Source organism: Amphiura filiformis, chromosome 10, assembly GCF_039555335.1.
Source record: "Amphiura filiformis chromosome 10, Afil_fr2py, whole genome shotgun sequence".
Taxonomy (NCBI): Eukaryota; Metazoa; Echinodermata; class Ophiuroidea; order Amphilepidida; family Amphiuridae; genus Amphiura; species Amphiura filiformis.
In genome coordinates, this window is record NC_092637.1 from 33002229 (window position 1) to 33016407 (window position 14179).

The window sequence follows — 14179 nt, forward strand, 5'->3', positions numbered from 1 at the left end:
TGAATGATACAGGAAGAGTGCTATCTACTGAAGATGGATTTGTTGATATGAGTGCTATCTACTGAAGATAGGAATATTATTGATACAAGTATAGTGCTATCTACTGAAGATAGCAATATTATTGATAGAAATAGAGTGCTATCTTCTGAAGATAGCTGCTTGATACAAGCAGAGTGCTATCTATTGAAGATAGTAGTATTATTGATTCAGGTAACATGCTATCTACTGAAGATAGTAATATTGTTGATTCAGGTAACGTGATATCTACTGAAGATAGTAATATTATTGATACAGGTAGAGTGCTATCTACTGAAGATAGTAGCATTATTGAAGATATCAATATTATTGATGCGAGTGCTAACTACTGAAGATAGTAGTAATAATATTGATACAGGGAGAGTGCTATCTACTGAAGATTGCAGTATTATTGATACAAGTAAAGTGCTATCTACTGAAGATAGCAATATTACTGATATATATAAATAGAGTGATATCTACTGAAGATAGCAATATTATTGATACAAATAGAGTGCTATCTGCTGAAGATAGCAATATTACTGATACAAGTAGAGTGCTACCCACTGAAGACAGCAATATTATTGATACAAATAGCACTATCAACTGAATTATGGTATTTTGAATATTTTAATGAAATTTTGTCATCTGCAATCGCTGATATTAGTATAAATATAAAAGCAATACAGTGCTTTTCACAAGCGATTGCCCATTTGCTTTTCAATCGCAAAGCGATCATGTGTAAATTCAGCCTTAACCCTAACCGAACCAAGCCTCACTAAATCTCACTATTAAAAGCACTGTGCGTGCATGCATTCCACGTGAGGTAATGACGCAATTAGCCTAAGTCAAACACACCCATGGAATCGCTGGCAGGGACAGCGTAACCTCTGTGGCTACAGGTCGGTGATCTTCTGCGTGGCATGCAAGGGGTCCGAGGTTTGATTCCCAGGGGTACCAAGTGACTTCTTTGTTCATCTTCTCTCTTTTTTTTGTTTTTTCTTTTCCTTCCAATAGCAAAAAACCCTATGCTCAGTTATAAGTGTATAATAAAACAGAGGAAAAATGGTCACAATTACATACCATCCGATGCTAAATTCCTGAGTGCAAAACATGCTTGACATTTGACCTGAAAAATCAACAACAAAAACAAAGAGGTTATGATATAAAATATTACTTGTCTTTTCTGGTACATAATTAACTGCAACTTTTGATTGCATTCCTTCAATCAACATTTCTTTAATTCTCGACATCAGAGCTAAAGGGTACAGGCCTGTAAGGGATTAAAAAAAGAGAGATAAATTTGAGGGATTCAGTTATGAGGTGTGCGAGTGTGATCACAGACCATTGAACACCTGATATTGTCACAAGAAGGATGATTTAAAAATGCAGACACTGATATTTCTAAATACAATAAGATACATACTAAACTGAGCTCAAAAAGAAACTTTTTAAATTTTTACAACTTGTGAATCACAAGGTCATATCTTAAAATACTGTCAATCAAAATGAACCAAAATTACACACAGGATTACCTTAATACTCTACTCAAAACACATGTCAGTAACCAAGCAGTTGTTCAACCGACACAACAGCAAAATGCACTGTCATGGGACAGCTTCCTGGACTTCCTTGACTTTCACAGCCTGTGAGAATGCACACAAGATCCTTGCACAGATGATAAAGCGGTGCTGCTTTCTGCTTTTCATACACTTTTTTTCATGAAACAGGGCTGGGCTGTGAATGTGGTCCAGGAAGCTGTCCCATGTCAGTGCATTTTGCTGTTGTGTCAGTTGGATAACTGTTTGGTTACTGACATGTGTTAAGAGTAGAGTATTGAAGTAAATCTGTGTGTAATTTCGGTTCAATTTGATGGACAGGATTTCAAGATATGACCTTGTGAAAAATTATAAGTTTCTTTTTGAGCTCAGTTTATATGTATTAATATTTACAGTAAATCCTAAAATGCTCCTGTGATATTGCCTTGATTACTTTTTATACATCACTATCATGTCAGCAATACTTGCATCAAACCATTTACCACATTTTCATTTGGCAGTGTACCATCTAATTAGATCCCCGGGAATGTGATATTAAATAAATATTTGAACAGAATGTCAGAAAAGAAAAGTGCAATATTGGCTAGATTCGTGTTGAGTTTTGTAGCAATTAAAGCATGCTATTTAATTACATTACATATTATATTACTATTACATGTGAGGTTTATGTAATTTGAGCCCACTTGTTACATCAGGTTTTATATATTGACCTTTAGAGGTACATATGAGGTTTTTCCCGCTCAGTGATGCTAGATGCAATCTTGCGATTAACCCTAACACGCCCAAGTACTACAAAATACTACTTGATAAATGCGCTGTTCGTGCGTGCATCTCAGGTGGTGTGATGACGCTATCGCCCTAAGTGATATATAGACACGGTTTCGCTGGCCAGTGAAGCCCAAGACCCGTGGCAAGGTGTCACCGACCGTGTGAATTTGAATTTGCACAGATGAATTTGAAGCAATAAAGCTCATTAACTATCTAATGCACCAAACAGACTGCCTAATTTTATTTGCAATGATATGGCATGTTCAAGATCATTAATATGGAAATAAATATAATACAATCAAATAAAAGCCAGACAGACAACAAAAATACCGGTACCATAATGCATCTTTTATTGCACTGATATATCAGTGATATGTTATCAAGTTCATAAAATAAATTTGTCAATATTTGTATATTTTTTTATAACTTTGTATCTCTGTGTATTTTAATATGTAAAGAGGGCCCAGTGGAAAGCAGTGCTTTGTTCACTGATCTGGGCTACCCTCTATAAAGATGCCGTTAATAAAAAAAAACCCACAATGATAGAAACAATAAAACTGGGCAGACAACATGTATATGATAGACCAGGTACACTTGTTCTATTGCGCTGAAAGTTATATTGGTTTCTAATTTGTTGGTTTTGTTTGTTAATTTCTAATTTCCAATTTTTTTCTTTTTTTACAAATTGCACTTTCATTTATTGGTATTATTCCACACAATTTATATTCTGATCAATTAATATTGCTGTGATTATTTACATCAACACAACACATGTTGATAACCTAGCCCTTATATTTAACACATGTCATAATGTGTGAATAAAATCATCATCAAAATTACTAATTATGCAGTATCCAAATATTGCATATATTTGTGTAAACAGTAAACATGTGTTTTTTCATACTCAAACATATTTAATTATCTCATGTTTAAACAGATACCATATGTTCTTTTAATTTTATATATATTTTTTTATTTATTCGTCCCAGGCAATATTTGATGTGAGTCACATCATGGGATAAAATCCGTACACCCCCTATGGAAGACATTACCTTAATGTCCCACACAGGGAATGTAGATTCAGGTAACCCCATTTAAAATCCATGCACACTTCCTATGTGGAACATTAAGGTCATTTCTTCCACAGGGGGTGTATGGATTTTGGAGTGATTGCCGAATAGTGTGCAATCTACTAGTCTTATTACAAGACTGCCCTACCCTAAACTCGTAAATGAGGACTGGACTCAAGTCTAGCAAGTTGCACCCTATTCGGTAATCGTACTTGGATTTCAACTGGAATAGCTCATTTGACATAATTACCTGGGACACACACAAATAGTGCTGGCAGCAAATTTCTCCCTTGTTCAGGCTGGTAGTATGGACTTTTTTTACAAGTTGTACAAGGTGCTTAGTTTAGGGGAAGAATTGGAATGTAAAGACCTAAGAGTGGATTCCCCCACACCTACTGGAGAACACAAGTCTGAATTATATGTTAATACCAACTATATATCAAAGTAAGTCTCCACTGCCTAAGACTGCAATCAAGTATCCCTAATTCCATGAAATATCTTCAAGCATGTATCCCATCTTTATCTTATCAACATGTACAGCTCCAAACACCATGAACAGAGATGAGGGGCATATTTTCTCAGTCACATATTATGATCCACTTGGCACATGCCTCCTCTGTTGGTGATCAATGAACCAGAAGGAAGGTTCAAACATCATCACTCCAATGATGTCTTTCGTCTAAAGATGGCCAATACTGTATTTCTTTAAGAGTGCATTAAACTATTGAGAGGAACATTAAAGCCATTGCAACATTTCCTTTAGAAATAGAATTGTATTTTCTTTTCACAAAATGTTAGTTTCACTGTCAGATATATCCTCTTTTAATTTTGGCCCAAACAGACGAGGCAATACAAAGAAAATTGATATTTAATACCAGCACATAATGTTGCCAATGCGAGCCACTCCTTTGAACATGAGTCGGGTCGGTTCTTTTGATATGTTTCGACTGCCCGCACGCCATGTACGTACTGTGTTATAAACATTGCATACATGTTTGACTAATATTTCCATCGTAATAATAAAACGAAGGTTCCTGCGGCTTATTCAAAATCTTGAATTTCGACAAAACTACAGCACCAAAATTCTTGATTTTTGCAGAGTAAGTTAGTTTACTAAAGTACACTGTCGTGTAAAAAACAGTATTTTCCTTAGCAAATGTTACAATATGTGACAAGATCAAGGGGAATGAGTCGGATGTCGCTAACATTGATTTTGAGATATTGGTAAAGAAAGTGTTAAAATTCTTTTGTTTTATATTGTTTTTAGCAATTGATAAATTGATGTAATTTCATAAAGAAAAGTCGTATCAACATGGAGTTTTCAGTTTCTGAAAGCTCTAAATGTCCTCTATAGAAACATAAGTAAAACTCATTTTCGACCAGGGTCGACATGTGACTCATTCCTCTAGATCATGTCACATATCGTCAGCCTGCTACGCTAAATGCCTAAGTCATTATTACATGTTTCTCATTTGCAATTTTGATTTTCTGAATAAACCCATAATTCATCAAATTTCCAGCCACATTTTTCATTAACTTGTGGAATATACATCTCTTTTGATATTCCACAAGTTAATGAAGAATGCGGCTGGAAATTTGATGAATTATGGGTTTATTACTGAGAAAATCAAAATTGCAAATGAGAAACATGTAAAAAAATGACTTAGGCATTTAGCGTAGCAGGCTGACGATATGGCTTTAACCATTTTGTTATGATGTAACTTTTTATGCAACTGTCATAATCACTTAGGGCAGCTTTTCTCTTAAGGGCAGCTATTCCACTCCAATTAATTTCCTATTTATAACTTGTAACAGATGGTGCACACACAAGCTAGTGTTTAAACAACAATAAAACAAGAAATTCCTGAAATGCAGTCAATAATCAATAATACAAGCTGTCTGGAAAAAATAGACAACTGGTCTGTCCATATCAGCTGATAGCCCGCTACAGTAACTATAAATAATGCAATTTTCTTTGTATACTTAACAATACGACACATGCACAAAAGTATAGTTTGCAAAATTGCTTTTTTTTAAAACCATTTTTGATAACATCATAGTTTTAAAATGTTTGTAAAAGGAGTATAAATGTGGTCATGGTGAAAATTTATCAATTGAAGAGATGTACATTAAGGGAGGTTGATTTTCAACTTTTTTTAGATATTTGATTTGAAACAAATGGAGATATCTGTGACTTGCCATAACATTTACTACCATGCAAAGAAAAAAATTCTACCATCAAGCATTTTTTGAGGATATCCATTTTAATTTTCAAAAATAAGCCTGTCGAATTCGGCAGCTTTGCACCAGATTTACTATGGGAAGTTTGTATATGTGATATTAAGTTCCTACGTTTTTGGTATCAATATATTAGCTATTACATGTGAAAAATGTTTCATTCCATTGATGTGAAAAATAACCATTATGTATCAGATCCCAGACAATTTTCAAATTTAACCCCTTATCACACCTGGGAGTGCTGTATTTTTGTAGGCCTACAATTCAACCCCAAAGTATGCTTCTTTCTTGCTCATTATGTTTAACTTAAAAATTGTTCCATTGTTATCCATACAAGATACAGGAGTCATTCTAATATCAACAATAACATCATAGTTCTCAATTTCAATGACCCCACTTCATTTTAACTTCTGCTTAGATTCCAAGGTCATCATACTGTTGAGTGTAAGATCCCTTAATAGAAGGGAAGGTCTCATCTGACGACTCACAGATTTGGCTATGATGCGTTGCTTCCAGACCATACACAGTGTGGGCAGCTTCAGATGTCAGCTTCACAGCTCTTTCAACACTCTGGGAATGTGAATACATGTCAGGCAGCTCTACTTTGGAACCATTCAGCAATGCTTCTTGAAGCACCTGGTCAGGAATGTTTTCTGAGACAGGCTGATAAGTTCCAACCAATGGGTGGTTTCAGTATTAACTGGTGTGATCTTAATTCTTTAAGCGCATTTTTGGTTCTTCACTTCTGATAGACAAGACTTTCTTGAGTGCAGTTTCTCTCACTTCTAAATCAACAGACTTCACCATGGAGTACAGTACATTCTCAGGAAGCAATGCAAATGCATTGTACTTGAGGTTCAAGTACAAAATGAATTAGATAGTAAGCACATATGCTAATTATCATGTTTTTACGGTATTTGTGTTGTAATTCTTGCACCTAGACAACTGAGTAAATCATCACTGTCAGTAACCAACCCAGGAGTCAAATCATGGCTGGGGAGCATTCCTCTACTTTCATTTTGGTTGGGTGAAGTTGGTGGAGCACCAAACTTTTGGAACTGCGGATCTGTCGGCAAAATAGGGGCTTCTAAATTGACATTTCAACATATTTCTGGGTCTAGTGAACTTAACTTGGGCCAAAATATGGGTTGTAAAGCTATGAAAATCTTTCCCAGAGTTTTGGCCAACAAGCTGTAATTTGGGGAGCCTAGATAAAATGGAGCTAAAGAACTGAAGCTGAACCACTGGAAAGCCTGAAAATGTGACCTTTTGGTCAACTTTGGTGCAGTGCAGGTGGTGGCCGCATTGCATTCTCTAAATTCAGTAAATTTTCACCGTCAACCGTGTAATTGAATGGGATTATTTTGAAATTTTAAAGCGCTTGAAATATCACAAACAAATAGGCCTATGTTGATAAATAATATAAATACAAGCTAAAACCGTTGGGGTTCGATAATGAACCCCACAAAACTAACAGAGTATATTGGAAAATGCCATACGGCCGGGCGGTTTCACAAGTTGCCGGCTCGATCATGTCATCCGCCGCCTGGTGTAGTGGGTAGATTAGCCTATATTGCATACTAGGCTTGTTGTCGTATTCATTTTCTTTGGCGACATGTCACCATAATTTGGAATCTGACAGTAGGCCTATACCTGTGTTATTTCCTTGGGCTTGAGAAAGGGTTTTATAAGGAATTTATAACCACTTTAAATAACCAAACCAAAACTACCGGTATTGACTCTCGTCACGTATATTATCACAGCAATGTAAACACGGTGTTGCCAGCCTAAGATACATTATGACGCTAGCGCTAACATAGCTGAAATCGCATATCAACACATCTTCCCCCTTTTGACGGAAAAGATAAAGTTCAGCAAAACTTGATACTTTAGAAAGTTCACAATGCTTTTGCAAGTTCTCAAATGTTCAGAGTTATTTCAGTTCTGCTGTATCCTTGCATTTTAGCTGTTTTCCATAAAACGCTTTACAAATATGCATTTCAAATCCTGTGCAGTGTAAAATATTATAGTGATGAATAAAGCTTCACTGCAGTGTTTACATCTATATTTTGAGTCACTTTTGAGTCTTTGATTGTCTTTAACATGTGTGAAGTTTAAACACTTTTAACATTTCAGAATTATAGAACACATTCTGCTTTAACAATTAAGATGTTCAAAATTCCAACAAACATAACTACATGTATGATGCAGTGAGATCTCAACTATGCAGATTTACAAATTAGTAAAATCTTTTGACAAACAATGAAATTTGCTAGCATGAATTTGGACATGCTGATTTCCAAACATGTTCTAAGAAAAAGAAATCCAAACATATCTGCTTAGTTACCAATCACTGTTTCATTTAACTATTCTAGAGTAACTTTTAAACTCAAACTTTTATGGTATGTAAAGTTGCATAATATACCATACAAAACTGCTCAAACATTTCATACATTCAAACTTCTTGTGATGCATGTACAATAATTGTCCAAATTTTGTTTTATAACTTCTTTAACAAACATAATTATTTATGCAATAGTTATCTTGCTACCACACAATAATGAATGTAACTTTAACAAATGTCTAAGCGGTATACTCCTTGCTGTAGTATTTTGGGTTTAACTTGACTTAGCGACTACTTCTCACGAACTGGTGCTGTTGCTGTTGCTGGTGACTTGCTTGCAGCAGGCGACAACTCTGAAGCTTGACTTGGCTGTTGATTTGTAGTTTGACTTGGTTGCTGGTTTGTAGCTTGTTCCTCATCTGACTCTTCAGGAAGCGTTGACTCTGTTGTTTTCATCAGATGACGCCGATTTCTTCTGTAAACTTCACCAGTTGTAGTCTTCACTTTGTAGGATCTATTTGGAAGGACTTCCAAGATTACACCTTTCTGTGACCAAAGTGGATTGTTAGTAGTAGGCTTGTCCATTTTCTGTACTCTTACAGTATCTCCCACTTTCAGTGGAGCTAAGAAAGCAGTTTTCTTATCATAGTTTGCTTTCTGTCTTCGTTTCAACTCATTTTTCATCTTCTTCGTTGAATTTGAAGACTTTGTTAGTGTGCCTAATAGGACTTTGGCTATTGGCAGGTTAGATCTAATGCGCCTATTGAACAAAAGTTCTGCCGGTGACTTTCCATGTTCTAGTGGTGTGCTTCTATAGATCTGTAATGCAAGGTAAATGTCTTCTTTACTTGCAGTCACCTTTCTGATCATGGACTTCATTTGTTTTACTGCATTCTCTGCCTGGCCATTTGATGCTGGGTAGTGTGGACTTGACATTGTGTGCTTAAAGTCCCACACCTTCTTGAAATCTACAAATTCTTGGCTTGTAAATTGTGGTCCGTTGTCACTAATCACTTCCATAGGTGTCCCATGTCTTGCAAAATTTTACTTCATGGCATTGATTACAGCTTTGCTGGTGGTGTTGCTTGTCAAGGTGCTGATTTCTATGTACTGTGAATAGTAGTCTACCATAGCAACATAATCTCTTCCATCTATTGTGAAAAGGTCCACCCCAACTTTCTCCCACGGTCGATCTGGTACCTTGTGTGGTTTCATTGGTTCAGCTTGCTGTTTTCTTTGGTTTCAATGCATGCTGGGCAACTTTGTACCATAGCTTCAATGTCCGAGTTGATTCTGGGCCAATAAAGTACATCCCTTGCACGACGCTTGCACTTTTCAATTCCTAAGTGCCCTTTGTGGATCTGTTCCAACATGGCGTTGTGCATACTTGAGGGTACTACTATCCTATCACCCTTGAAGATGATGCCTTGAACTACTGATAACTCTTCTCTGTAGTTCCAGTACTCTCTGCATTCTGGTGGACATTGTCTTCTTTCATCTGGCCAACCAGTCAGGATTACATTGGTTAGCTTTGTAAGATTAGGATCTTTCAGGGTTTCTTCCTTAATCTCCTCCATTCTTGTAGTAGCTACTGGCAATGTTGTCATGATAGCATTTACGTATGCTTCTACCTCTTCTTCCAGCGATGGATCTTTCTTCGCGGACTCTGACTGATCAAATGCTCTTGATAAAGCATCCGCTGTGAACAGTTCCTTTCCTGGTGTGTATATCAGGTTGAAGTCATACTTCTGGAGTCTTATGCGCATTCTCTGTAGGCGCAGCGGACTATCTGCTAGTGGCTTCTTGAAGATTGAGACTAGCGGTTTGTGATCAGTTTCTGCCACAAATGTCATACCATGTACAAACTGGTGAAATCTTTCACATGCATTTGTCAGCGCCAGACACTCTTTTTCTATTTGAGCGTAGCGAGTTTCGCATCTGTCATCGCTTTTCGATGCGTAGGCTACAGGACTCCAACCATCTGAATCTTGCTGAAGTAAGACTGCGCCCAAGCCGTTCTGTGAAGCATCAGCGGAGATCTTTGTTGGTTTCTTCGGATCGTAGAACTTCAAGACTGGACTTGTAGTCAGTGTTGTTCTCAGATCGTTCCATGCCGACTCTTGCTCAGGACCCCATAACCACTCATTCTGATTCTCTTGCAGTGCTCTAAGTGGAGCTGCCTTGGCTGATACATCTGGTATGAATTTGGCTTGATAATTGACCATACCCAGAAATCTCTGAATATCACCTTTGCACTCTGGACGTGGCATATCGTGGATTGCTTGAGTCTTCTTAGGATCAGGTTTAATTCCTTTGTCGCTTAGAAGGACGTCTCCTAGGTATGTCAGCTCGTTGACTCAGAAGGATCAGGTTTAATTCCTTTGTCGCTAAGGACGTCTCCTAGGTATGTCAGCTCGTTGACTCAGAACTGGCATTTGTCAAGATTTAACTTCAGGTTTACACTTCTGCATTTCTCCAACACTTTCCTCAGACGTTCATCATGCTCTTCTCTTGTAGCACCCCACACGATGAAATCATCCATCATGGTGTCAACTCCATCAAGGTCTTCAAACAGACAGTGGATCTTGCGATGGAATGCTTCTGGAGCCATTGAGATTCCAAATGGGAGCCTCAAAAACCTATATCTGGCAAGCGGAGTGATGAATGTACACAACTTGGAGCTTTCTTCGTCCAACTTGATCTGCCAGAATCCTGAGTAGGCGTCTAATTTGGAGAAATATTTGGCATCTGCAAACTGTGCCATCATCTCTTCTCTTGAAGGTAACTTGAAATCTTCTCTCTTGACTGCTTTGTTCAAGTCTTTGGGGTCAAGGCATATTCTTAGATTGCCATCTTTCTTGACCACTGTTACCATTGCATGAACCCAATCAGTTGGTTCATCTATCTTGGCAATGACTTGCATTTGTTCCATTTTGTCAAGTTGTGCTTTCAACTTCTCTCTGACCGGAAATGGAACCTTCCGACAGGCATTCTTCACGGGGATCACTTCTTTGTCTACGTTGATCTTGTGTTCACCCGGTAGACATCCGAGGCCTTCGAACACATCTCCAAACTCTTCTTGAAGGATCTTGTATCTTGTGACTGATGGTCCACCTAAAGCTTCTATGTTCCAGATAGCTTTGACCAACTCTAGCTTCTTGCAGGCTTTCAATCCTAACACTGGTTGATACCTATTGTGTCTTCCACCCTCCTTTGAGATGTGGAATGGTAATAGTACTGTTCCTGATTTGTATGTTACTTGTGCCATGCAAACACCTATTATGGGTATTCGTGCTCCAGTAATCCCTTTAACTTTCACCTTTGCCTCTTCATTTCTGGTCTGGGTTTTAGTCTTTTGTATTCACCTATTGGAAGAACATTGCATCCAGCCCCAGTATCCAGTTTGAGCGGTACTGTGATGTTGTTAATCTTCATTGGTAAAATCCACTCTTCTTCATCGTCGTCTTCAGTGACTAACGCATCTACGAAGAACTCTTCAGGCTCATATGTGCTTTCAGCTGTGCCAATTTGGTCGACTTTCTTCGCTGAAGGGCAATGAGACAGCCAGTGATTTTTCTGTCCACAGGATTTACAAGTTGTTCCCCATGCAGGACATGACCTTGGTTTATGCTTTCTACCGCACTTCTTGCACTGGAATGTCTTGTCCGACATCTGTTTCTTCTTGTCTGGACCTCTGTCGGATCCATTCTTCGGCTTTGCACCGTGGTTGTGACTTCTCTGTGTCTTCTTGATTGCGTGGAGATTTGTTTCAGCTTTTTGAGACATTGCTTTCATGCTTTCTTTGGCTGTTTCCTGGTTTTGACCAATCTGAATTGCTTTGAATAGTGTCAGCTCATCTCCTTTGTCCAGGCATTTTCTCTGACCACCGCTTCCCTAGCGCGTAATACTATGGCATCCCGGATCATTCGGTCTTCTTCCTGGTACCCGCATGCTTTGACAAGAATTTTCAAGTCTGTTACGAAATTGTCAAATTTCTCTGTAGACTGTTGATATCTGTTATTGAATGCTACCGTTGCTCGATTTCATTTTTCTTTTGGTGCAACATATGCTTCAAATTTACCAAACACTCCATCAAGCGTGGCATCCTCAGCAGGTTGGGCTGCAATGTTATTTGCTTCATCCGCTGGAACTGCTGGCTTCCATTCAAATGTGCTGTAGACCTCTCTGCCTTTATCACCCATGTATGTCATCAAATAATTGACTTGGACGTAGCTCTGGTTTATCTGCCAGTGGGCCTTTAAATGTGAAAAGACAGTGCTGCTTGAATCTCTTAAATTCTTTTGGGAGGTCTGGACTGTCCCAGTTCATTACTGGTGCGTGAAGCGAGTTCATTTTGATTTTTGTTTTCAATCGTGTCGGTACTAGCTGGTATATAAATAGCGCCCTCTGGATGAAATTGGGAATTTTGGCGTGGATTTGGTGCACTGTTCGAAGCGGCGAAAAATTTTGACATAAAAGTTTTAGTCTATTTTTAGCTACAGTGCTCACACTTTGCGTACGTTCTGTACTCTTCACCCGTCGATTTTTCAGAATTCTTCTGCATCCTTAGGTGGAGTCCACTTCTGGACATCATGTGTTATTTCCTTGGGCTTGAGAAAGGGTTTTATAAGGAATTTATAACCACTTTAAATAACCAAACCAAAACTACCGGTATTGACTCTCGTCACGTATATTATCACAGCAATGTAAACACGGTGTTGCCAGCCTAAGATACATTATGACGCTAGCGCTAACATAGCTGAAATCGCATATAAACACAATACCCAGTGTAAAATATATTAATTTGCTTCCCTTTGTACTTTTGACGAGATTGTCAAGCTCTTGGTTAGTATTTTTACTACTTTTTACTAGTAGCTATACTGGTCGTACGTGATTTTTTATTGATTACTATTTTGTCGACAGTGATAGTCTCTTATCGACTGACGGAAAAATCTAAAAAAATCTCATTGTCGACAATTTTTGCGACAGTAGGTCTGTCGCTAACAAGCCTATTGCATACATAATTAATAACTAACACTGGTATTGAACTATATACATATACCTAGGAAAGTACAGCACTATAAACAATGCTTTGATGTAATGAGTTTGACCTATTTATAAATGCATTATTCTCTGTATAATCAATTTGATAATTTTGTTAATGGTTGACTTAGTTTTATTTAATATGGTGCAAACAGGTGTTGAGTAGTGACCTTGCTCTCATTGAGTAAAGACACAGCTTATTTTGCTCTGAGTTTGCTGTCTTGTTTGCTACTGAGTTCTATTTGAACTTGCCTTCAGTTTTTGACTTGAATTTGTTTTTAATCTACAGCATGTAGTTTTTGTTGTTTGCTTTTATATTTTGTTGTCTGTTCTGAAGAAGAGCAGTTTATCTTCTCTACACATCGGTTGTTGTTTTTTGGTCTGTTTGGTTCTGTTTGGTTCTGTTTGTCTGCTATGTTCAAAGTGCTTCCAGTGTATTTTAATTTTTATTGTTTTCCTGACACTTCTGTGGGCTCTGGAATTGCCAATTTGTGGCCATCAAACTTTATGAGTCCCTGCCTATTAAGAGCTGATCAGAGTATATAAGATTCATAATAAGGCTGCCTGCACAGGTACACTGATCCCAAGGTACTTGGCTGGAACTGTGCAGTACCAAGGGAGTACCAGTGTAGTACCAGTGCATTACCACTGGTGGGTCCTGTGCAGTAGCAGCATTGGTACTGTGTATGTACAATGTACTCTGTGTGTACTAGTCCGGCACCTTATACCTGTGCAGGCGGCCACGTACGGAATCTTGTAGTGTAGTTAAGCTTATGCTAAGTAAATCCTTCCATTGTATACACTGCGCATGTATTCCTATTACACATACGCTTGTAGTAACGACTGAAAAACTTTGTATCGTGTCAGACTCGTGAAGATATTCTCGCACGACTTAGGTTGTGCGCCATAGCGCGACTGTTTATCAGCACCTGTGTCTTGTCGCAACGCGTTGCGACAGGATTGCGCTCTGAAGTTCAAAAAATATGTGTTCAACAACAAACGCTGTCAAAAGGTCAATTTGGACATGACTATGCAGTATCAGACCCCCAAATTCTGGCGAAAAGTCAGACACTTTTTTAACATCAGTTTCTCACTCATCAACCCAAAAAGTTGACAACTGAGGGCGGTAGTCTACCATACCC

At 38.0% G+C, this 14179-nt stretch overlaps 1 protein-coding gene across 2 annotated transcripts in view; it reads right to left on the reverse strand.

Moving 5' to 3' along the window:
• Positions 1-14179, reverse strand: part of LOC140162756 (uncharacterized) — a 56823-nt gene that overhangs the window by 16048 nt on the left and 26596 nt on the right. For both annotated transcript variants that reach the window (XM_072186047.1, XM_072186048.1), the window contains exon 9: positions 1099-1144. In XM_072186047.1, the coding sequence (XP_072042148.1) occupies positions 1099-1144 (46 nt within the window). The remainder of the gene's footprint in view (positions 1-1098; positions 1145-14179) is intronic.